At 37.4% G+C, this 26,535-nt stretch overlaps 2 protein-coding genes across 2 annotated transcripts in view; one reads left to right on the plus strand and one right to left on the minus strand.

The window, feature by feature from the left end:
* Nucleotides 1-23,822, plus strand: part of slc8b1 (solute carrier family 8 member B1) — a 27,919-nt gene extending 4,097 nt beyond the window's left edge. Inside the window, exons 2-15 of the mRNA XM_062050793.1 lie at nt 1,509-1,661; nt 4,565-4,617; nt 4,861-4,918; nt 7,937-8,042; nt 8,161-8,328; nt 14,148-14,261; nt 14,335-14,409; nt 14,468-14,598; nt 16,641-16,782; nt 19,660-19,781; nt 19,846-19,999; nt 20,063-20,143; nt 22,564-22,628; nt 22,714-23,822. Coding sequence (XP_061906777.1) covers nt 1,509-1,661; nt 4,565-4,617; nt 4,861-4,918; nt 7,937-8,042; nt 8,161-8,328; nt 14,148-14,261; nt 14,335-14,409; nt 14,468-14,598; nt 16,641-16,782; nt 19,660-19,781; nt 19,846-19,999; nt 20,063-20,143; nt 22,564-22,628; nt 22,714-22,896 — 1,605 coding nt within the window. The 3' untranslated portion in view covers nt 22,897-23,822. The remainder of the gene's footprint in view (nt 1-1,508; nt 1,662-4,564; nt 4,618-4,860; nt 4,919-7,936; nt 8,043-8,160; nt 8,329-14,147; nt 14,262-14,334; nt 14,410-14,467; nt 14,599-16,640; nt 16,783-19,659; nt 19,782-19,845; nt 20,000-20,062; nt 20,144-22,563; nt 22,629-22,713) is intronic.
* Nucleotides 23,182-26,535, minus strand: part of tpcn1 (two pore segment channel 1) — a 29,588-nt gene continuing 26,234 nt past the window's right edge. The window contains exons 25-27 of the mRNA XM_062050791.1: nt 25,794-25,933; nt 24,268-24,360; nt 23,182-24,198 (exon numbers count right to left, since the gene is read on the minus strand). Of these exons, the coding sequence (XP_061906775.1) occupies nt 24,055-24,198; nt 24,268-24,360; nt 25,794-25,933 (377 nt within the window). The 3' untranslated portion in view covers nt 23,182-24,054. The remainder of the gene's footprint in view (nt 24,199-24,267; nt 24,361-25,793; nt 25,934-26,535) is intronic.

Consider the following 26,535-nt stretch of genomic DNA (forward strand, 5'->3'; position numbering starts at 1 on the left):
ATATACTTTGGGTAACAACAGTCAATATTTATTTATTTTATTTTATTTTTTAGGGGGGTAACAGTCAATATTTATTTATTTATTAGATTAAATTGTTTTCTTATATAATAAAAGTGAGCTTTTGTTAAACCAAATATTGTGTTTTTTTCCATATACAACAACCTATCTGGACTCGATAAGAGAATCGATAAGGAATCGGTTCGATAAGAGGATTCGATAATAGGCTCGAACTCGATAATTTCTTATCAAACATCATCCCTAGCCTTTAGTGACATCAGGCCTCCGTCAGTCGAAACGACTATGGAAAGTGACAATCTACAATGTAAATAGTCATGAAAATAAAGAAACGCATCGAATGAGAAGGTGTGTCCAAACTTTCATACATACATGCATATACATATATATGTGTGTGTGGGTTTTAAAGTAAAACCATTATTTGAACAAATATAAACCAGTATTATTACATGGTTAATGCTAAAATATTATGCAAAACGATCTCAACACAATGTGATTAACTGTCTGTTATTCACTGGAAAATACTACTTTCTATTAGGTAAAAACAACACAAACAAAATAATTGTGTGTGTGTGTGTGTGTGTGTGTATATATATATATATATATATATATATATATATATATATATATATATATATATATATATATATATATATATATATATATATATATGTATGTATTATTATTTTCAAAAATCGTAAGCCATGAGCATCAAAATTATAACAATAAAAGGCTTGAGATATCTCACTTTGCATGTAATGAGTTGATATCACTTATTGAATTAAATTTTGCATGATATTCAAATGTTTTGAATATATAGTACCTGGGATTTATATAGCGCTTTTCTAAGTACCCAAAGTCGCTTTACATGTTAAAAACCCATCATTCATTCACACCTGGTGGTGGTAAGCTACTTTCGTAGCCACAGCTGCCCTGGGGTAGACTGACGGAAGCGTGGCTGCCAATTTGCGCCTACGACCCCTCCGACCACCACCTATCATTCATTCATCATTCATTCACCGGTGTGAGCGGCACCGGGGGCAAGGGTGAAGTGTCCTGCCCAAGGACACAACGGCATGGTAAGAGGCGAATATATATATATATATATATATTGTATATATATACATAACTATCTATCTATATATATATATATATATATATATATATATATATATATATATATATATATGTATATATATATATATATATATATATATATATATATATATATATATATATATGTATATATATATATATATATATATATATATATATATATATATATATATATATATATATATATATATATATATATATATATATATATATATATATATGAGAGAGAGAAAGAGATATTGGTATATTTTTTTTTAATTTTTAAAATTTAAGACCTTTATGATTGTGTTTCATCTTTATATAGCTGCTTGGCTTAATGTATGTAATGAAAAAAGTCAGAATGAAGACAAGGAATACAAATGTGTGTGTGTGTACAGTGTGACTATGTGATGAACATCAGCGCTGCGGACCGCTGTGCATTTGTGAAGAACACATCAGACTGTAAACTGGGAGATGGCTTCATCAACTATCTACAAGCAGTCTTCTGTTTGCTTCCACCTGACCTCTCACCCCTCACCGTCACGCTTTGTGTAAGCCCCTTTTTGTACTTATAGCAGGATGAAAAATTATATCTTTCTGCAATTAATGGCGACAAATTTTGAGTTAACTATGAACAAACTGCAATTAATCGCAATTAAATATTTGAATCGTTTGACAGCGCTAGTAATAAAATGAGGAACTAGTTTAAATATTGTGTTGATTTTGTTACGCTGTCAATAGCACTCACCGTTAATACATTAAACAAATTACAGTTCATACATGTGATCTGTACACATATATATACAGTGCCCTCCAAAAGTATTGGAACAGTGAGGCCAATTCCTTTATTTTTGTTGTAGACTAAAAACATTTGGGTTTAACATCAAAAGATGAACATGAGACAAGAGATCAACATTTCAGCTTTTATTTCCAGGTATTTACATCTGGATCTGATACACAACTTAGAAGATAGCATTAATTGTAATGGAACACAACATTTTTAGGTGAGCAAAAGTATTGGAACATATAAACTTAAAATAGATTAAAGTAAATAAGACTTAATATTTAGTTGCAAATCCTTTGCTTTCAATAACTGCATCAAGCCTATGAGCCATTGACATCACCAAACTGTTGCATTCTTCTTTTGTGATGCTTTTCCAGGCTTTCACCGCAGCCTCTTGCAGTTGTTGTTTGTTTTGGGGGGTTACTCCCTTCAGTCTCCTCTTCAGCAGGTAAAATGCATGCTCTATTGAGTTTAAGTCTGGAGACTGACTTGGCCAGTCTAAAACCTTCCACTTCTTGCCCACGATGAACTCCTTTGTTGTTTTGGCAGTGTGTTTTGGGTCGTTATCTTGCTGCATGACGAAGGATCTCCCAATCAGTTTGGTTGCATCTTTCTTTAAATTAGCAGACAAAATGTTTCTGTAGACTTCTGAGTTAATTTTGCTGCTGCCATCATGTGTTACATCATCAATGAAGATGAAAGAGCCCGTCCCAGAAGAATGCATGCGAGCCCAAGCCATGACATTACCTCCGCCGTGTTTCACAGATGAGCTTGTATGTTTGGGATCATGGGCAGATCCTTTCTTTCTCCAAACTTTCGCCTTTCCATCACTTTGGAAGAAGTTAATCTTTGTCTCATCAGTCCATAAAACTTTTTCCTAGAATTTTTGAGGCTCATCTCTGTACCTTTTGGCAAATTCCAGCCTGGCCTTCCTATTCTTCTTGCTAATGAGTGGTTTGCATCTTCTGGTGTAGCCTCTGTACTTCTGTTCATGAAGTCTTCTGCGAACAGTAGATTGGGATACCTTCACTCCTGCCCTCCGGAGGTTGTTGCTGATGTCACTAACGGTTGTTTTAGGGTCTTTCTTTATAGCTCTCACAATGTTTCTGTCATCAACTGCTGACGTTTTCCTTGGTCTACCTGTTCGACGTCTGTTGCTTAGTACACAAGTGGTTTATTTCTTCTTCAGGACATTCCAAATGGTTGTACTGGCTATGGCCAATGTTTGTGCAATGGCTCTGATTGATTGTCCATCTTCTCTCAGATTCACAATTGCTTCTTTTTCACCCATAGACAGCTCTCTGGTTTTCATGTTGGTTATACCTCTAAATGCAGTCTGCACAGGCAAAACCTATCCTACCCAATCTGAAACTGAGTTTAGACATTCAGTGCTATTTATTGTTTGAATAATCAATGTAATTGGGAGACATCTGGGCAACAAAACACACCTGTCAGTCACATGTTCCAATACTTTTGCTCTGATGAAAAATGGGTAGTTTCAAACAAAATGTGCTATCTTCTAAGTTGTGTATCCAATCTAGATGTAAATACCTGGAAATAAAAGCTGAAGAAAGTTCCCCCTTGATAAATTTATAGTTAAGTTTGACCCTGCCTCCTAAAAATTTTGGAATCGAGAATTGTTCGGAACGAGAATTATAACGATAATGGAAAAAAAATACAATAAAAAACAAGATTCGAAATGAGGAACTGGAATTACAATCGTCCAAATATAAAATGATGCCCAACCCTAACGATAGTTATCAGTAAGTAAGTATCTGTACATAAATTGTATTCCCAGTACAATGCACGATCTGTTATCAAAAAATCCCTTAATGTAGGAGAATTTAACCCTTGGTTATTAGCAAACACAAACAAGATACATTCTGCACTGAGCCTGATGTTGTGTATGGTCTCACATTCCTCTTTACAACCAGATGAGTGTGCTGCTCTGCCACAGGCATCTTTTGTCGATCAATGAATAAATCCATCAAACTTTATTTATATCGCACTTTTCATGCACAGTCAAGTTGCAAAACAAAGTGCTTTACACCCAAAAAAGTCACCCCCCCCAAAAAAAATAAAAAAACAACATATACTAAAATAATATGTAAAAATAATATGTAAATAATAAATAAATACAACCATAAAATAGTGATAATGATAGTAGAAGCAATAATAGCAATAAATAAAATAGAAAACAACAGAATGAAAATGAGGAACCTATGATCAATAAAAATCCTGATTAAAAAGGTGTACCTTAAAAATCAATCAATGTCGAAGAGAGCTATTGTTTTATTTAAAGGTAAAACTGCATTATAAGCTATACTGTACTATACATGGTCTGTGTTATTTATTTATTTGTAGCAGACGGTCCTAAGAAACGTCAAATTGAGTGTACATTTTTTTTCTCTCAAAGTATTATAATTCTTACAGTTATTTTTGACCATTAATTTCCCGTATGGCAACACTGATGAGTGTGTTTGAGGAAGTTGGCACAACCTGCATTCATCAAACTTTTTGAAGTGTCCTTATTGCAGCACAATGACGTCACTGAACTTCCCAATCGTGTCTAAATATTTGTCACGCCGGCTCACAGTGCATTTGATCTGCGTGTTACATCTGCAGAATAGTAAACATGCCTGATATGTTTCTTCTTGTGATTCTCCACAGGTTATATGGCTGCTCTTTTTGTTCCTTGTCCTTGGCCTCATGGCGTCTAAGTTGTAAGTCATGGATGTTCATGCCACAGCTGAGCAGCACGTGAAACGTCCCATTCAGTGTCTTATTACTGCTTTGGGTCACATGCACATTCAGCTGTGAAGTTTGTATCAGTTTCACTTCACTGCTTAGACCGTGACCTGGTGGAAGTGGAATGTTCTGCTTTTTTTTTTCTCGGTACACAAAACGCACAATGAAATGATTCAAAAAGTTTCTCATAAAGTTCTTCTGTGTGTGTTTCTCTCCAGTTTCTGTCCCAACCTGTCGGCCATCTCCACCAGTCTGCACCTCACTCACAACGTCGCTGTATCCTTCACCCCTGAAGGGCTCCTATTGGCTACCATTGTGTGAGCCGTCTGTTGTCTGACCAATCAAAGCAAAGCTGGCCTGCTGTATGTGGTCCATGCTATACGATCGGATGTGGCTCTGAGTCACCCAGCAGGCACAAGACATTATGAGCAACTCAAACATAACATTGGAACAACATGCGACGTTTAATCAATGTTGGGTTCTGATGTTGATTTGACCATTGAATTTTGGTCATTTCCCAACCACCAGCATTGATCCAACATTGGACATTAACATTGTCTCAATTTACAAATACAATTATTTTGCAATGTTTTTTCAAAGTCAGTTGTAAAGAATATGTACGTATAATCAACATTGTATCAATGTCTTGGGCCTGCTGGGCAACTATGGCCATTGTGGTTAATTGATAACAGCCTGTTTAGTTTAATTCTAACGAGGGATGGGCGATAAAATCTATATTGCGATAATGATATAGAGTAAAACAGGGATTCATATTCATTCGCCGCAGGTTACCTGACAAATGAAGCATGACGATTTTGGAGGTGCACTATACAGACGGCAGTGAAGTGTTCAATACCTTAAAATGTGTTTTGTGGCAATTGCAACTTTGACAGTCAGTTGCTATGTAGAGTAGGGCTTTCCATCATTTTCAACAGACTGCATTGCATAATGATTAACTTTATTCCCATACGGGATCCACCCAGGAATGGGGCCATATGAATCCCTTCCCTACTGTACATCATGATACATTATTTGGCATATGAATAATAATAGAACCATTTCAAAATGGGTACAAACTTCTGGTTTAACATGATTCGATCAACACTTCTATTAAAATGTTGTTTCAATACTTCACATTAGTTTTGAGCGATACTACAAATTTGGGTATCAATCCATCCAATTATTAGTTAAAATCGGCCATACATATGTTAATACTCAAAATTTTCAGTATCATTAAAAATTGTTCTATGACATTAAACGGCTTGAGGTTTAGGTGTGACACAACAAAACATAAAAAAATGCATCAACATTTGTTTTATTACTGATCTTAAGTTGTCCTGATCTTTACCCCTGTACCCCAGCCCTTGAACATTTATTCTGTATTGATGATAACTCAGTTTATGCATTTTTTACAAGAATAAACAATTGACAAAATTAGATCAAATGGGCATTCAAAAGGGAAAAAAAGACACATTAGCTATTTTTATTTAAGACAAAGTTGATTGAGAGATTTGAGCTAAAACAGTAGTAAAACATATGAACCCCCCCCCAAAATGTTCATACACTCTCATAACTCCTTAAGGACTCTTTAGTCCTGGCGCTACTTAACTGCTATTAAAATATGTATGCTGAAGAGGGTTAAATAATTAAATTTTTGATCACATCTGTAATTTGACAAAAACAGAATGATCTGATAATGTCAATAATGCAAAATAACTAATCAAAAGCAAAAAAATACTATCGGCTCTTATTTCCTGAGTTTGTAGACAATAACAAAAAGGACACAACATGATTTGTGATAATAGAAAACATTGATATAATCACTGTAGTATCGGCCATATAGTGATACTATATTTGGTATTGTTACTGTCAATTTTTGTATCGATCTGCCTACACGTTTACATTATCTTAACGGTTAGCTGTGCCTTTTTGTATCTTCCTACCAGGGGTTTGTGTCCGCGAAATTCAAGAGTTCAACAAAGCATCGCACGGCGAGTGCTTTCTAAATTAATGTTTTCCCCTCGGCCATCAGGCACATGAACAATAACTCCTAACAGTAGTTCCTTTGAATTCCTTCTAAGTCTATAACAAGATCTGATAGCTCAGTTACAGCTCTTGTTATTACCAAATCTGTGTTATATGTGTTTTATGTTGCACGATTGCACCAAGAAAAATTCCTAGTTTGTGAACCCGTTCTCAAACTATGGCAATAAAACTATTCTGATTCTGATTCTGAAATACCAGGCCGTCTCTGAATGCTACATATTTGCTGCCATCTTGTGGACAATGTGAGTAGATCAAAACAATGACCCATTGAAGGTAATTTGTAACAATTGCACAGCAGTTGCTTATATGACACAATCCAAACAACCTTCCCTAGTCATGGTCCCCTCTCTCCCCCCAAAAAATGCAACTAATATAAAAGTCAACTCATATGGTCACACATAATACAACCTGCTTACTGAACTTTGTGGATATCCAAACACCATAAAAAAATCTAAATGACACCCATTTAAATCCATTAGAGTGCATGATGGGAAACATGTAAAACACTCTCTCCACACTTATCCATGTTTGGTGCATTTTAGCTGCTTGATAGTTTTGATTCATTACCAAACTTTAAGGAGGTCGTCACAGGTAGGAGGTAGGAGGTCAAGGTAGAAGTCAAACTTTCACATACTCTTGATATCCATCTATCCATCCATTTTCTACCGCTTGTCCCTCTCAGGGTCGCGGGTACTCCTAATATCCAGTTATATTAATTATATATCCAATGTATTAATTATATATCCATTATATTAATTATATATCCATCCATTCTTCCATTTTCTACCGCTTGTCCCTTACGGGGTCGCGGGGGGTGCTGGAGCTTATCTCAGCTGCATTCGGGCAGAAGGCGGGGTACAACCTGCACAAGTCGCCACCTCATCGCAGGGCCAACACAGATATCCATCATATTAAAATATTTTATGTACACACACACATTGTGCTCGGATTACGTTTGCAGTAAAAATTTATATGAGTTGACATTTTAAATGAATTTATTTATGCAAAATGAGTCTCCTCATGGATTGAAGTGGCAAAGGTTCTGCCAGGCATACATTTCAACTTTCAGGTTCTATTTATCCAGCTAGTCCCACTTACCTCTATTGTTTATAAATCATATTCACCACGTCATAGGTTTGTTGGTTTACATCACAGCAGGGATCTTATGATATGGTGATTGCTCCTCACGCTGTCATTGTCAATGTTGTTATTGAATCATCCCTCCTTGACTGTTGTGTTCGTGTTGAGGGCGTGACCTTTCTGGCTCTTGGTAACGGAGCTCCAGACATCTTCAGTGCCATAGCAGCCTTCTCCCGCCCTCACACTGCTGGACTGGCGGTCGGAGCGTTATTCGGTACCGGCACTCTTTCCTTATCCATTGCTCAAAGAAGCCTTTGAAGTATAAACGTCCATCCTGCTGCCATCTAGTATTTTCATGTCATTCTTCTTTGTCCATCCACGTCCACATGCAGGAGCTGGCATATTCGTCACCACCGTCGTCGCCGGCAGCGTGGCGCTCGTCAAACCTTTCGCTGTGGCCTCTCGTCCTTTTCTGCGAGACGTCATCTTCTACATGGTGGCCGTGTTCTGGACTTATGTCATCCTGTTCAGAGGAACCACCACGTTTGGAGAAACACTGGGTACTTTCACATGCCATAGCACTTAGGGCCGGATCTACTAAAGCTTTGCGTGTACTAAAACACGTGCAAACTTGATGGTGCACGCAAAGCTTATCTATTAAACTTGTGCACAGAGGATAGAGCCTCTTAAATACAGGCATGTTTTTAAACCTTATTTCAATATCACGTGCTGCATTTTTTAAATGAAATATAAAAAAAATTGGATCTAAACAAAATTTGTTGAACACCTCAGCCGCATCTACTCACTGTTCCTCTTGCCTAAACGCCGCGCTGAGTTGCAGGGCAGGGACACGATCAAGGACGCCAAAACAAGCTCGCTAGTTAGCATAGCTAGCGTCATCAAATTTGCTTACTTGTTGTGGCCTGCATTCGCTCTTCTACTTTGCTGCTCATCATATCTGGATGATTACAATACGAACACTGTTACTTCCAAACCAGTTGCAGTTCTAGAGCACGGGTGTCCAAACTCTGGCATTTTCAGGTTTGCTTGCAAGACATCCAGAGTCTAATTAGGAATCTGGCAGGTGGGGTGTTTCCAGAATAATTTTGAATATTCGACAGCCTGATTGTTACAATTTTATCGGGCGACATGAGTACACCATGTCAATGACCATAATACACTAAGCACAACATTTACCTATATGACCCAATTCAAACAACCTTCCCTACTCATTGCACTAAAAAAATGCAACACAAAAAAATCAACACACATGGTCACACATAGTGATGGGTTGATGAGGCGTCATGAAGCGTTTCGACACATTGCAAAACTGTATTGATACTGTGTCGATACTGTGTCACTAAATACTGACATCTGCTGGACATTAAAAATCCCTACAGGCAACCTATGGAACGACTCAACTGACACTGATATTATGACCTAGTATATACAATAATATAAACCAAGTCATTGTATTTCATTTAGGATTATTTCATATCTTTATTTAAATAAAAATATATTTGTATCTTTTTTAGATACAGTCAATAAATAATGTGAACATTAACTAGGGATGTCCGATAATGGCTTTTTGCCGATATCCGATATTGTCCAACTCTTAATTACCGATACCGATATCAACCGATACCGATATATACAGTCGTGGAATTAACACATTATTATGCCTAATTTGGACAACCAGGTGTGGTGAAGATAAGGTCCTTTTTTAAAAATTAATAAAATAAAATAAGATAAATTAAAAACATTTTCTTGAATAAAAAAGAAAGTAAAACAATATAAAAACAGCTACATAGAAACTAGTAATTAATGAAAATGAGTAAAATTAACTGTTAAAGGTTAGTACTATTAGTGGACCAGCAGCACGCACAATCATGTGTGCTTATGGACTGTATCCATTGCAGACTGTATTGATATATATTGATATATAATGTAGGAACCAGAATATTAACAACAGAAAGAAACAACCCTTTTGTGTGAATGAGTGTAAATGGGGGTGGGAGGTTTTTTGGGTTGGTGCACTAATTGTAAGTGTATCTTGTGTTTTTATGATGATTTAATAAAAAAATTAAATAAAAAAAAACGATACCGATAATAAAAAAAACGATACTGATAATTTCCGATATTACATTTTAAAGCATTTATCATCTCTAATCATAACATGGAAATCTAAGAGAACGTGTTGTGAATGAGGATGCTTGTGGACTGGGATTTTTTTTTGTATTATTTATTTATTTTTTTACACATTTTTATTTAAAAAAAAACAGTTTTTCCAACGTATTAAATTTTAGACGATTTCTCTTCTTAGTTATTATTTCTCCGGCTGTAGAAAAGACCTGCTCACAGGGCACAGAGGAGGCGTCAGTGCGACACAGTTCGCGTATCGGTCAAGTGACCGAAACAGCGCATGGTCGGTCACGTGACTTTCTAAAAGCGGTACGCGCACTGACACAGGGTGTTGCTCTATGAGCTCCACGCATGAGGCGATGCATTGGTGTTGCCGGACCCATCACTAGTCACACATAACACAACCTGCTCACTGAACTTTGAGGATGTTATAAAAAAAAATAAAGCCCAATCAACATAAAAAATTCAAAATTACATCCATTATACAAAATTAAATCCATTATATTGCGTGATGGGAAAATGCTAAACCCTCTCTCCACACGTATCCATGTTTGGCGCATTTCTGCTGCTTGATATTTTTGATTGATTATAAAACTTTTAAAATGGTCGTCACAGAAGTAAACGAGGTAGGAGTCGCACTTTTACATACTCTTAATATCCAATTATATTCATGATTAATTATATATCCATTATACTAAAATAATATGTACACATATATATATGTATAGGCTATGTATGTGCATATATGTATATATATATATTTATTTATGTATATATATATATATACAGTTTATATACTTACCCGAGGGGGCGTGGCTATATATAGAGTTGCCAAACGTTTACTGAGTTCTTTGCATGCATGTAATAGAATTTTCCATGATGATTATAATGTAATGAGCATTTTCTACAAAAAAACATTCTGTGGTACATTACATGGGACATGTAAGTATCAAAAATAGGTTGGTAGATGAGAATACATCTAGAGGTAAAATATGGTTTAGAAATGCACCCAATTGCAGTAAATAGAGTCTTGATTTAAAAAAAATTATTTTGGGGCTTGGGTGGCAGCACTCAGTGCCGATGGAAAATTCAGGTGAAAGCGTTCCAAAAATGGTTTCTGTTGCCTATAGATTACGATTGTTCATTGTAGAAAATGTGTTCCATGTTATAGATGTGTGCTGCTAGTTCAACAACATCGCACATAGGTTGGAGAGCACAATAACATGAATGTGGAGGTAAATGACGGACCACCACAATTAGGTTTGCCGCTCTCTGTCCGCCTTCACACCTTATAATGGGACTGTCCGCTTGTCATTACAACTCGGTACAGTAGATGGCAGTGTAACACTGCTTCTTAACACAATCCTCCCACAATCATCCATAATCATGCTAATTATCTCATGAATATGGTGATGAGTTTAAGAATCACGTGTTGGATGTGCGAATGAAGGAAAACAGAGACGACGACTCCAAAAAAGAAGGCAATATAATCAGATTGGTGTTTATTATGTCGACCACCGTGACACCATTATTTTTGGGAGGCCAAATAACATCACATCTTCTAAAAATGCCAATAATATTTGACTAATCCTAATGTCAGCTCCACCGGCACTAAGAACTGCTGCTGAGAAGAGAAAAACATGTTCAGGTTTTAGTCTTGAGTTTGCCAAGCTTTTGTCCAAATAATATATTTATTATTTATATGTATTTATTTTGTCAAGTAATGCAAAGCAGACATTCTTTTTCATGGCCCAAGTAGTGGTATTTAAAGCTCTTGTGGCCTATTGGCAGGCACAAAAAATGATTTCAATATTTTATTGGCACAATAAATGTGATTTGTTTATTTTATACAAGTATGTTTGTGGTAAGAATACTAGTGTAGTGGTTGTGTATATGCAGCATGAACACGTGAGATCCAAGCTTTTGCACTCCCACCCTGTTATAAACTCCAAAAGTCTAAATGCATTGAAAATGATTTTATCTGACAAAATAATGTGTTGCAATCTAATTTGTTAGTCTTTAGTCCTAAAAAATATATTTACACACAAATTCCAAAGACCTATTTATACATTTTTTAAAAGTACATCTTTCAATTAAAATGATCAAAAATAAAAAAAATACTTCAATGACCCACCACATTATAAGTACATATACAATATCACTACATTAAAGGTCTACTGAAATGATTTTTTTTTATTTAAACGGGGATAGCAGATCCATTCTATGTGTCATACTTGATCATTTCGCAATATTGCCATATTTTTGCTGAAAGGATTTAGTATAGAACAACGACGATAAAGTTTGCAACTTTTGGTCTCTGATAAAAAAAAGCCTTGCCCCTACCGGAAGTAGCGTGACGACACCTGAGGAAGGACTGCTCATATTTTCCCATTGTTTACACCAGCAGCGAGAGGGATTCGGACCGAGAAAGTGATGATTACCCCATTAATTTGAGCGAGGATGAAAGATTCGTGGATGAGGAACGTTCGAGTGAAGTACTAGAATGCAGTGCAAGACATATCTTTTTTCGCTCTGACCGTAACTTAGGTACAAGCTTGCTCATTGGATTCCACACTCTCTCCTTTTTCTATTGTGGATAACGGATTTGTATTTTAAACCACCTCAGATACTATATCCTCTTGAAAAAGAGAGTCGAGAACGCGAAATGGACATTCACAGTGACTTTTATCTCCACAACAATACATCGACGAAACACTTTAGCTTCGGAGCTAAAGTGATAGCATCGGGCTTAAATGCATATAGAAACAAAATAAATAAATCCCTGACTGGAAGGATAGACAGAAGATCAACAATACTATTAAACCAGGGACATGTAAATACACGGTTAATGTTTTCCAGCTTGGCGAAGCTTAAAAATGCTGTTGCTAACGACGCCATTGAAGCTAACTTAGTAACGGGACCTCACAGAGCTATGAAAAGAAACATTAGCGCTCCACCTACGCCAGCCAGCCCTCATCTGCTCATCAACATCCGTGCTCACCTGCGTTCCAGCCATCGACGGAAGGATGAAGGACTTCACCACGATCATCCGTGCGGTCGGTGGCTAGCGTCGGCTAGCACGTCTGCTGTCCGAGTCAAAGTCTTCCTGGTTGTGTTGCTGTAGTCCGCCGCTAATACACCGATCCCACCTACAGCTTTCTTCTTTGCAGTCTTCATTGTTCATTAAACAAATTGCAAAAGATTCACCAACACAGATGTCCAGAATACTGTGGAATTATGAGATGAAAACAGAGCTTTTTGTATTGGATTCAATGGGGTACCGATACTCCTGTTTCACTGGCTACGTCACGCGCATACGTCGTCATCATCCAAAGACGTTTTCAACCGGAAGTTTAGCCGGAAATTTAAAATTGCACTTTATAAGTTAACCCGGCCGTATTGGCATGTGTTGCAATGTTAAGATTTCATCATTGATATATAAACTATCAGACTGCGTGGTCGGTAGTAGTGGGTTTCAGTAGGCCTTTAATAAAGCTCTATATTTCACATATTTAGGCTCTGACAAATAAATAATGCTTCCAAAATTCGAGGACTACTCACACATTGTAACATAGGTTTTTTTATGTATTATATAGTTTTCATGCGAGTATGAGCTTTATTTGGTGGTGACACAATTGGCCGTCGAAAATTATAAAAGTGGAAATAGTGTGTAGGAATACACATTTTTCTATGAACAGCAATGTTTGCGGTGACAGATAATTACGCACATTTCACCCCGTTTGATGCAAGTTTTTTTGCACAGCAAACTTTATAAACGAGGCCCCTGGTCTGCCAGAGAATAAGAAGACATAGCAGGAGGGATCCATGTTGCAAACGATATTTAGCAAATATTTCTAGATACTCTTTAAAAAGAACAAAAATGATTAACAACCAATCTAGTGACTTTTTCTGGTCTTATTGGGGAATTTTGGAGACTGACATGAAAGCACATATCACTTTTAACAACAAACAGCGGGCCCTTCCCCTTATAATAACACTCACATAAAAACCCCCAGTAAAAGAAGCGATGGAAGAAAGTTTTAAACAACTTTGTTCTGCTTTTCCTCACATTTTGTCTCTCCTTACGCGTCCATTAAAATTACGTGCACCTGCTTCACGGCCAATTATGCAAATTAGATGGTCATCTTTTTTTCTCTCCACTGGCAAACATAAAAGCTGATACTTAATGAAAGATGGATATTACTTAAGTCTAACTTGAGTTTCCTCATGTGTGCAGGGTACCTGGGCCTCTACGTGGTGTATGTGGTGACAGTAATCATCAGTGCGTACATCTACAACCGACAAAAGCGTTTGATTAATGGAAGGATCGAAGGTGTTCCACATATTCAAGGTTGGACACACAAAGTGGTAGAAATACTGCAGGTGTTTTTACTCAAACCACTAACGGTTTGTTTCCTCTGCAGCCGAGTTTGAGTCGTCTGACTTGTATGACGACGACGTTCCCTGCTTGCCAGCTGGGATGCACCAACCGGAATATGGTAGTTCAAATGTCCGTGTGCATAGTTGGGGTATGTTCATATCAACTTTGTGTTTCAGAGTCTGAGTACAGACCCCTTCTGCAGTACACTCAGTCTACCAGCCAGATCTTACTGAGCTCACTCAACCCAGTGGATAACAGGAGGTGGAGGAGGGAATCGTGGAAGTGGAGAGTCGTCAAAATATTGAAGGTGTGCTGAGGCTGTAGGGATGTAACGATTACCAGTAAAACTCCCAACAGTTACTAATACCATTTCAAATTACATGGTCGTAAAACCGTGATTTATAACCGCAGTTCGATAAATTCATGGACCGGTGATATTGCTCATTTAATTGCTAGCTAGAAGCTAGCACAGTTGATCACTCTATATCAGCTGGTGCCAGAAATCGTTAGCTAGCGCCACTAGTCGTTAACACAGCTAATCGCTAGCGCCGATAATTTTTAGGGTTGCTTGAAAGAAATATGTTCTTATTTATACTTTTGAGTACTTCAGCAGCCAAGAGGACCTTTTTGCTTTAATCAGTTTGAATCGTGAATCGATTCGGAATCAAATCGTCACCCCAAGAATTGGATTCAAATCCTGAGTTGTTGTAAGAGTCACATCCATAGTAATCGCTAGCTAGCTTAAATGCTAACCTGACTAAACGTCATAAAATGTCATACCCTAATCTAAACATGTATAAACACATTGCTGTATTTGCAACTATTTTAACTAAATAAGCTATATATTGTGTGCCTGTACATATGTATGTGTGTGCGTATAGATATACTGTATATATACCGTATTTTTCGGACTATAAGTCGCAGTTTTTTTCATAGTTTGGCCGGGGGTGCGACTTATACTCAGGAGCGACTTATGTGTGAAATTATTAACACATTACCGTAAAATATCAAATACTATTATTTAGCTCATTCACGTAAGAGACTAGACGTATAAGATTTCATGGGATTTAGCGATTAGGAGTGACAGATTGTTTGGTAAACGTATAGCATGTTCTATATGTTATAGTTATTTGAATGACTCTTACCATATTATGTTACGTTAACATACCAGGCACGTTCTCAGTTGGTTATTTATGCGTCATATAACGTACACTTATTCAGCCTGTTGTTCACTATTCTTTATTTATTTTAAATTGCCTTTCAAATGTCTATTCTTGGTGTTGGGTTTTAGCAAATACATTTCCCCAAAAAATGCGACTTATATATATATTTTTTTTCTTCTTTATTATGCATTTTCGTTCGGTGCGACTTATACTCCGGAGCGACTTATACTCCGAAAAATACGGTATACATATATATATTCATTCATATACTGTATTCAAACAAGGCTTGGTTAAAATATGTATTTGTCTATAAGTACTTTTTGAGCAGATTTTCCAATACCGTGATAATTTGTCATTTTTCATATCATTCCATCCCAAGCTGCGACAGATAGCCACAGTCCAAAATTGTCATTAGAAGGTTCCATGTTAAACTATATTTCACCAGTTGGAAGTAATCAAAACCAAAATGTGGATTTAAAGTGCTTTTAGTATAGGAATACACACCTGTTTGTGCCTCTGCGACGTTGTTGCTAATGAGCTTTGCTTGTATTATTTGAATACTGTACTGTTAGAACATTGATAAAAAGTCAAATTTGCACAATAGGGGAGAGGGCTGTCCCTGGCTAAATTTGGGCCCTATGCAGAATCAAACAATGACAAAAAAATTTCAGCCGTTTGTATTTACTTTGTACTTAGGTCAAACTTGAATTTAATTTTATGCGTGATTTGTACTAAAACTAATTAATGAGAAATAATTTTTTTCAATAGGTTTTTGTGCAAAATACATTTAAAACATAAATTTGCCATCTCTTCACCAGCCAGAATTTGATACTGTACTGCTCAGATCAGTCCAGCACTGACACTGCGCACCATGGGGCACAATGCAGCTTTATGGGGAAAATTGCCATTATTTTCATATCAGTGACGGAGCAGGAAGGTGCTATGAATATGTTTTCTGTAAAATTTCATATGAAGCACCTTATTATTTGACATTTTACATGCACTTATTCATGCCAAATGGGGCCCTATGCATGATCTCATAGGGGACCTTTGAAATGTCATGTCTTTTTTTCTTATATGAAAATCTATATAAATATTTGAAAACAATTAATATTAAAAAAATTAAGATAATAGAATTTCAAAATATTAAAAAATAAATAAAACCATTGTTATGTCTGCCTCTCAGACCCCTGTGGAGTTCTTGCTGCTGCTGTGCATTCCTGTCGTTGATCTTGATAAAGAGGACAAGAACTGGAGACGCCCACTCAACTGTCTTCATTTGGTCACTGCCCCCCTCGTGTGTGTGCTCGTCTTCCAGTCTGGACTATGTAAGTGGGAAGAAGTATCATTCTTGATCTGCAGATTGACACCCATTTTGAGATTTCAGAGCACTAAATCCAATTTATATTGCAGCTTTCCTACATAAATGTAAAACTAAGTGTTTCATGTCCACGATTACGTGTTCATTTAATTTTGATAATGTTTTTATTTGGTGAAAAGCTCAATTATTCAATTAAAGAGGCCGTCATGGTTCAAATCTGAGTGCAATATTTTCTACATATCTAAACTGTTTATTAATGTTCTTAGAAAGGTGACTAATAACATTTTCTCTTTGCATGTGTGGGCCAGAGACGATTTCGGTTGGGTCTAAGTTTAGCTGTAGAAAATGATTTTGCATTCACACACTGATGTGCTCCACAGTCCAACTTCCACTTGCCGTCAGTGACACGTAGATCTGAGTGTCATATGCATAGTGGTGGCAGGACACATTGGCCTTGTCACTTTCCATTGTTTTGCCCATACATCACCTGCATCATGTTTGCATGCCAATGTGGACAGTGCAATTCCGGATTGTTCTAATACGACCGAGGCCTCTTTCGTATGTGGATAACAATTGGATATACATCAAATGCGACTGCAGTCTGAGTGATGAGGTCGCGTTTATCCGACCAATATAAAAGTTAAAATTAAAGTACCACTGATAGTCACACACACACACACACACACACACACACACACACACACACACGCACACACACACACACACACACACACACACACACACACACACACACACTAGGTGTGGTGAAATTAACCTCTGCATTTGACCCAGCACCTTGTTCCACCCCCTGGGAGGTGAGGGGAGTAGTGAGCAGCAGCGGCGGCCGCACTCGGGAATCAAAATGTCATGAAAAATAAATAAGCGTCATTATTCTTCATTGTAGACGGTTGTAAAATAAATAGGTGACAAATGAGCAGAAAACAGGGGAAAATAATGTGCTTTAGGACTGGAGTGTTAAACTCATTTTTATTGAGGGCCACGTCGCATTATAGCTGCCCTTAGAGGGCCACATGTAAGAGTGAATAAATGTGAATAGAAACATATGTTACTCAATTTGCAAAGGCAACTGTTTTTGGTTATTATATTTTCACTAACACAATTGTGGGTCAAAAAATGCTCGTAACATCTTGTTGCGTAATCAGATATTATTAAAGTGGAGAACATGTGCAATTGTGTGTGCAACATTGTTCTGTCAAAACTGAAAGAACAAATACATATACGGTAGCCAGAAAGGGCTTTTTATTTCCAGCCTTTTGCAGGCCACATAAATGACATGGTGGGCCATGTAAATGACGTGGTGAGCCATATAAATGACTGGTGGGCCATATAAAATGACTTAGTGGACCACATAAAATGATGTGGAGGGCCATTTAAATGATGCGCCAGGCCACAATAAAAGACTTAGTGGACTACATAAGATGATGTGGTGGACCCCATAAAATGATGTGGCAGGCCACAATAAATTACATAGCGGACCACATAAAATGATGTGGCAGGCCACAATAAATGACATAGCGAACCACATAAAATGATATGGCAGGTCACTTTAAATGACATAGTGGCCCACAAAAAATGACTCGGCAGGCCACATTAAATGACATTGTGGCCCACAAAAAAATGACTCGGCAGGCCACATTAAATGACTTAGTGGCCCACATAAAATGATCTGGCAGGCCACAAAAAATGACATAGCGGACCACATAAAATGACATGGAAGGCAACATTAAATGACTTAGTTGACCACATAAAATGATGTGGCAGGCCACACTAAATGACATAGCGGACCACATAAAATTATATGGCGGGTCACTTTAAATGACATAGCGGACCACAAAAAATGACTTGGCAGGCCAACTTAAATGACTTAGGGGCCCACATAAAATGATGTGGCGGACCACATAAAATGATATGGCAGGCTAGTTTAAACGACTTAGCGGAAAAATGACGTGGAGGGTCACATTAGAATTATGGGATGGGACACTTTTATATGAAGTAGTGGTCCACAATAAAATGATGTGGCAGTCTACATAAAATGTGGCGGACCCCATTAAAATGATGTGGTGGGGCACAACAAATGAATATTGTAGACCCCTTAAAATGATGTGGCGGGGCACATTAAATGAATGTTGACACAAAATCCCTGAAACTGCCACAGACGAGCCAAGACTGGGACCAAGTGAGCTGAAGCCATGTTTACTTCCATAAACACATCAGCCCATGCGACGTCATGTCCGCATGCGGCTCAGATTGCGTTCACATTAGACATCGCATTTTTTTTGTAATGTGAACAATTACCTAAAAAGATCGGATTTGACAAAAGAATCCGAATTGAACATCCTACCCTGGTGACAGCACGTGCAAATTGAACAATAGTTGTCCCAGATGTGACCCCTGAGGAAACCCCATCTCAGTGGCCTAGTGGTTAGAGTGTCCGCCCTGAGATCGGTAGGTTGGAGTTCAAATCCCAGCCGAGTCATACCAAAGACTATAAAAATGGGACCCATAACCTCCCTGCTTGGCACTCAGCAACAAAGGGTTGGAGTTGGGGGTTAAATCACCAAAATGATTCCCGGGCGCGGCGCCGCTGCTGCCCACTGCTCCCCAAGGGGATGGGACAAATGCAGAGGACAAATTTCACCACATCTAGTGAGTGTGTGACAATCATTGGTACTTTAATCTTAATTAATCTTAATTTGGTCTGAGACACAATTCCAACTGTGACTGTGAGTCGAGCTCGGACTTGAAAGAATGAAAGTGTTTGTTATTGGAAGCTAATTGCTCCGTCGAATGAAACAATTGTAGGATGTCTGGGGGGTTACATTGTTACACCCTACAACCATCCTCTTCACCCTCTTCTGTCTAGTTGCACATTATCTGATCGAAGGACAGTTTCCTGTGTGGCTGCTGACTTTTCTCCTGGGACTCTTCCTGTCTGCTATTGTCTTCTGCAGCACCACCAATGAGTGTCCCCCGAGGTACCACCCAGTAAGTACCCCCAAATATGAATTCCATCCATCGCTTGCATTGAAATGTCCTGTTTTTCTGTCAGATCTTTTCTCTGGTGGGCTTCGTGGTGAGCGCGGTCCTGATCAGTGCGGCGGCTTCAGAGGTGGTCAGTCTTCTGCACATGCTGGGTGTGGTGCTGAGTCTCAGTAACACCGTGCTGGGGTTGACTCTCCTCGCTTGGGGAAACAGTATTGGAGGTGAGCTGGCTCGTGCACAAACATAATTAATCATTGGACATCACACCTGCTCTTTTTTCTTAGACTGTTTTTCAGACATCACCATTGCAAGACAAGGCTATCCAAGGATGGCGATATCAGCCTGCTTTGGAGGCATCATTTTCAGTATCCTTTTTCTGCCACTTTGATCGTGTTCTATCTGCCCTCTTTTTTTGTCTGAAGGGTCGCATTGTCTCGATTGTCACGTCATGACATTTATTCTCGTCTTTTGCAGAGCATCACAATCATGGAAGAAAATATAAAATAGACTATTGGACTCATCACACCACATTTCTATAGCTACAGAGTCCATTTGTTTAAGATATTTGTAACTATTTCTAATAAAAATAAAACTCCAACATTGATTATGGATCCTCGATATTCCCTTTCTTACCATTATATGATATCCGATACGGATTGTTTTAATCCGAAGACGAAACCTGATAATAATTCACCAAGCGAGCATGCTTGTTGCTCTGTGGACCAGTGGTCACATGACCACGCATTATCCTTTCATTTGGGACAAATCCAGACAAAACTGATAATATCAATCGACTGATACCACTAATATTGATCCAAATCCAGTAAAAGTAGCAGGGACCTGAATCTCAAAACAACTCACGATTCAATTCAGATTCTTGGGGTAATGATTCAATTCGGAGTTGATTCCTCGTTCAAACCAATTGTCCCATTGAGTTATTTGGTACATAAATGATAATAAAACCTTTACAAAACAGGTGACAAAAGCTCACGTTGTCTGCAGATGCACGACCTAAATGCACAGCAAGGAAGCACAGTCTAAAAAGGGTATTTTTAAAAATCGATTCTTTAAAACTGTGAATCCATTTCGAATCGGGTGAATAAGAATTGCAATTCGGATGGTCGTTTTTGGTGGTAATGTTTGTCCAGGACAGAAAAACAAGCAAAAACTAGACAATCAAGTTAAGATTATTCAAAAAGTCAAATTTAAGCAAGATTAAAGATTAAATCGATTCACATTCAAATCGCAATTTTTATTTATTCAATTCTAAATCGGTTCATAATTTTCCAGAATCCATAAAATAAATAAATACAACATTTTTGTTGCAATTTTTGAGAATCAATTTTAGGATTAAAGCATTAAACAACTATTATTGATGTTATTATTCATACTGTTGGTTTTATACATTTTTTTCTTTTTTTTTAGTATTGTATTTGTATGTCTTCTTAATTGCTTTGTTCCCAAGGTGTGTCATGACAAAACATTATTTTCCATCTATGACAGGGGTGTCCAAAGTGTTTCCACTGAGGGCCACAAACTGAAGATTCAGAGCATGCTGGGGCCATTTTGACATTTTTCATTTTCAAAACCAATACAATATATAGGTTTTGTTTAACCTTTAGGGGCTCTGGTCATTAAAATGTAAATAAAACATTATTCATATTTTTTACTCCACGCTTGAATCTTTAGATCAACTTCAGGTCTGTTGTAATTTTTTTTTCGTCAACACCCTTTTTTAATGGCAAACACAGAAAATATGCAATATTTTCACTCACAAAAAAAATTCTAAGTGGAATAATTGATGTGAAATAATTGGAACCTTCAAATAGGTCAATAATTCGTAACACCATTCTTTGTTATTTTTGGAGCAATGACAGTTTAAAAAAAAACCCAACCCACTAAAATACTTGAAGATCCAAAAGGGTCCCACTCAAAAGTGTAAACTATTTTTTTTTTTTTTTTTACTTTCAGCGCTTAAATCTGTAGATCAACTTCAGATCTATCTGTTGATTATGTTTTTAATATTTTTATGTTGGTTTTTTTGTTCGTTTTATGCCATTTTTGTCAAATAAATCTTTATTTTTTAAATGGCAAACAAAAAAAATGGCCAAAATTGCTTTTTTCACCCCAAAAAAATATATTTCAAAGTGGATTATTTGATGTGAAATAATTGGAGCCTTGAATAGGTCAATAATTCCTAATGGGGCGATGTGGCTCGGTTGATAGAGCTGCTGTGCCAGCAACTTGAGAGTTCCAGGTTTGATCCCTGCTTCCATCCTAGTCACTGTGCCCTTGGGCAAGACACTTAACCACCTGCTCCCAGTGCCACCCACTCGGGTTTAAATGTAACTTACAAGATGTAGATAATGGGTTGCACTATGTAAAGCACTACATAAATATAATTCACTCCACAACATTGATTTTGATTCATTATTCTTTTTTGAGCTATGACAGCTTTAAAGAAAAAACAGTCTGCATGGCAGCTTTGTTATTGGAGTCAATTAGAGTCTTGTTACATTTCACCTGTTTGTTCTTTTATTCCACTTTTTTATGTTTTGGTTTTTCTTAAATAGTTTTTTTAGAATGTGCCGCGGGCCCTTAAGAAATTAGCTGTGGGGCACAAATGGCCCCCGGCCCACACTTTGGACACCCTTGATCTATGAGAAGCTACACATTCATTTTTTAAATGATTCATAATTAGATATTAGGGTTGTGCCTACACTGTGTGCTTCAGTTCAATCTGTGTTTATTCTTCATGTCTGCCCCTTGACCGCATCACCACCAGACATGCTGTTTGGAGTTGGCTTGGGCTGTCTGGTGCAGATGATGAAAACACACACAGACGTGCAGGTCTCTCTCTCACTCTCTCACTCTTTCTCACTCTCTGTCTCACCCACTCTCCTACTTTTTCCAACACTGCTGTTCTCCTCCTCAGCTGGAACCGGAGGGAACGTTGACGTGGGTTCTGGCAGGATCGCTGGGGTTGTCTCTGGTCTTTTCTTTCGTCGTCGTTCCACTGAGCCGCTTCCACTTGGGACGACCGTACGGCATTGTCCTCCTCGTCTTCTACACCGTCTTCCTGGTGGTCGCGCTGCTCACCGAGTTCGGCTCCATCTAAGACGGACACACTGTGACTTTCAAGCACTTATTTTACCGCACTTGACTACTGCCAACAAGCTTGCTGGGTTTTTATATTCATGGAGAAAAGCAGCTTTTGCTCAGGAAGGACTGAAGACTAGTGTGCCAAAAATCTGATAAACACTTTTTTAGATGAATAGGGGCAGAATCATACCTTTTGCTGTTCACTAAATGTAATGTGAAGCAGTCTGTGCCTTTTTACATATTGTTACACTGGTTTTTAAATATAATTTTTGCAAATTCTGTAAATTACTGGTCAGAAACACACATTTGAAGAGTTTATTAAAAAGCAGCAGTTATACAAAATAGACCATTTTGGATTTGAGCTGCAAAAGGAGTGTGTCCAAACTATTTGTTATTAATACTGATCAGAAGAGCCACAGAACTAAGGCATGAGGTTTAAATATAGGTACAACTAAAAAAATCTGAATATCATGCAAAATTTGTCAATTTCAGCAATTAGATTTAAAAAGTGAAACCAATACATGACATAGGCTCATAACTTGCAACTCAATATATTTCAAGCTTTCTTTTGATATAATTTTGATGATTATGGCTTGCAGCTTATGAAAACCTCAAATTGCAAAAACTGTAAGCCACGATGATCAAAATGATAAATAAAAGGCTGGACATACTGTATCTCCCTTTGCATGTTTTGCAGTTTGCAGTTGATATCCCATATTAGTTTCACATTTGAAGTTGAATTGCTGAAATAATGGAACTTTTGCACGATATTCCTATGTGGCGTTTCACCTGTACAACATTTACTGACTACAGTTAAGGCGCTGTGAAGTATAACAATAATATAATTTAATACAGTACAAAGACAAATTGATTTGTTTTTAGTAAATATACAAAACCTATTTGGACGCCATGTCTAAAAAGGAGTAACCTTTGACCCCGAAGGCTATTGCTGCATTAAAACATGAATATTGCTGAAGAACATATTTGTATATACAGAATAATCGAGACTTTATTAAATGAGCCTCATAGAGTGTATGTACTGTACATTATGTAGTGTAATAATATTAACACGCTGCCGTCTCTGGTCAAAATGTACCACTTGTCTGTCCGAGTCCTGAGAAAAGTCACCATATTGTCAACTCACAGCGGTCCAAAAGACAAGCGTGTCGCTACGTTAGTTAATACTGTAATGTCCGCTTTGTGAGTCCAGCTGAAGTGCGGGGACAAAAGGTGGGTTGGCGGTAGGACTGTCCAAGTCGTGTTCCCGGTTTTGGTCTGGTTGAGGAAGGTTTTCCCTTGAATACTCCAAATACCATTCCTGCAGGAGGAAGATGAGGAAGTGTCACCTGTCACCAAAACAAGCCGAGTGAAGATGATGTTGTCTCACCTGCATCTCCTCCGCATACATTTTCATGCTGAGGTCACACTTGGTCCTGGACCTCCTCCCTTGGTACACCAGGAGGGATGAAGGCAGCTCACTCTGCAGCACGACCGAGGAGAGATTATTTTCAAAAATTATATCAGAATGGATTATTGATTAGATCTTGAAACCATTGAGGCAAAATGGAGACGCTGTTGATTCAGACTCCACTAGTTTGTGGTCTAAAAAAGACCATGACATCATGAGAAGTTGAATTGATTCTTCCATCCCTTTAAACATTTATTATTGATCAATAACTTTCTTCATAGTTGATAAAGGAACAGTAGACAAACCTGTGGTTAGGGATGTAACAATTAGGGGTGCACAAAAAAAACAAATTGCGATTCTTATTCATCCTGATTCTAAATCGATTCATCGTTTTCAAAAATGTATTTAAAACATTTTTTTTTTTTAATGTTTTTTTTTAATGAGAATTATTTTATTTTTTTTAATATCTTTTTAGGCCATTTCCATAAAACTTGTTACCAACCTGTAACCTGTTTTAAAAAAGTTTCATGATGATTATTATACCAAATAACACATTGCAAGAATCGTGGTGAATGGAATCGTCACCCCAGGAATTGGAATTGAATCGAGTCGTGAGGTGCCCAAAGATTCACACCTCAACTAACGATATGAACATTTCATATTGCGGTTATCAATACTATTACGATAATGTGGATTGTGTTCAAAAAGTACACACATATTCAGATATATTTTAACCAATTTAGTTTAAAGAAAATAAATAAACAATAGCCCTATAATGTATTTTCCTTGGCGGAAGAAACATAAAATATTAATTATTGTATAGTACTTATGCTATGAAAGATGTTAATGCCGTGTGTTTATTTTCTGTAGAGAAATAGTTTGTCCCTAAGTCAGAGGTGTCCAAACATTTTCCAGCGAGGGCCACATAGAGAAAAATTGAAGGATGCGAGGGACACTTTTATACATTTTGTATATGAAAAATACTCAAACCAAAACAATGTAGGTGAACATATGCTAACATTTGAAAAACACTTCTACATCTTAGCTTTGTGTTATAGATAACAAAGCAATAAAATCATTCATGATTATTTTAATAATGATTTTATTTGTATTTATGTTAACTGTGTTCTAAAGTAAGCTTGTATTTACTATTATTGCTATTATACGGTCAACTGAAACGCTTTTGAGGGCTTTAGTACACTCAAAAACATATCATATTACACAAGAAATGTGTACACTTTTTCATCATGACAGGACACACGGAAATCATCACAGACCTTATACAGTAAGACGCTCAGGTTGTCGGCCATTTTGGTTTTCAGGTCCCATTTTTGGGGGATTTGGTCCCGTTGAATTTTTCATAGTTTTTTGTTCTAATTTGATTGATTGAGTTTTGGGACCTGTTTAGTTTGTCTACAGAATGTGTCGCGGGCCAATAAAAATTGCGATGCGGGCCGCACTTTGGACACCCCTGTCCTAGGTGTAATAATAGTTATTGTTCTTACCCCACTACGGTCGATGGCCTGTATGACTCCGTGCAGCGAGCTGAGAGACGACTGTGCAGGACACGTTAGTTTGTACAACTCCAGAGTGGAAAGAGCTTCTTCTCGGCCAACTTCCACCTCAAACACGATTCCATTCTCAGCTAGAATGAGGAGCACAACACACGACTAAGCTGTTTGCACGCTGCACCCCACTGTGGTCAATTACTCATACAGGAAGTGAACATGGAATATATAAAACATATATATATATACTGTATATAAATAAAATTGAATATGTATATACACGTACACACACACACATATATATATATATATATATATATTTCTAAAGAAATAAATAAAAACTGTGGTACGCAGCCCGCGAACCACAGTTTTTATTTAATGTTTTTATTTAATTAAGTGATTATTTGGCGTAAAAACTAGGGTCAGGTTTTATTTAACAAGTATATAAAAAAGTTTTGGCCACTGTAATATTACACACAGTTTGAACAGTAACAATGGGTTTGAATATTTAATTAAAGGCCTACTGAAAGCCACTACTACCGACCACGCAGTCTGATAGTTTATATATCAATGATGAAATCTTAACATTGCAACACATGCCAATACGGCCGGGTTAACTTATAAAGTGACATTTAAAACTTCCCGGGAAATATCCGGCTGAAACGTCGCGGTATGATGACGTATGCGCGTGACGAAGTCAGAGTAACGGAAGTTATGGTACCCGTAGAATCCTATACAA

Source organism: Entelurus aequoreus, linkage group LG06 (genome assembly GCF_033978785.1).
Source record: "Entelurus aequoreus isolate RoL-2023_Sb linkage group LG06, RoL_Eaeq_v1.1, whole genome shotgun sequence".
Lineage (NCBI taxonomy): Eukaryota > Metazoa > Chordata > Actinopteri > Syngnathiformes > Syngnathidae > Entelurus > Entelurus aequoreus.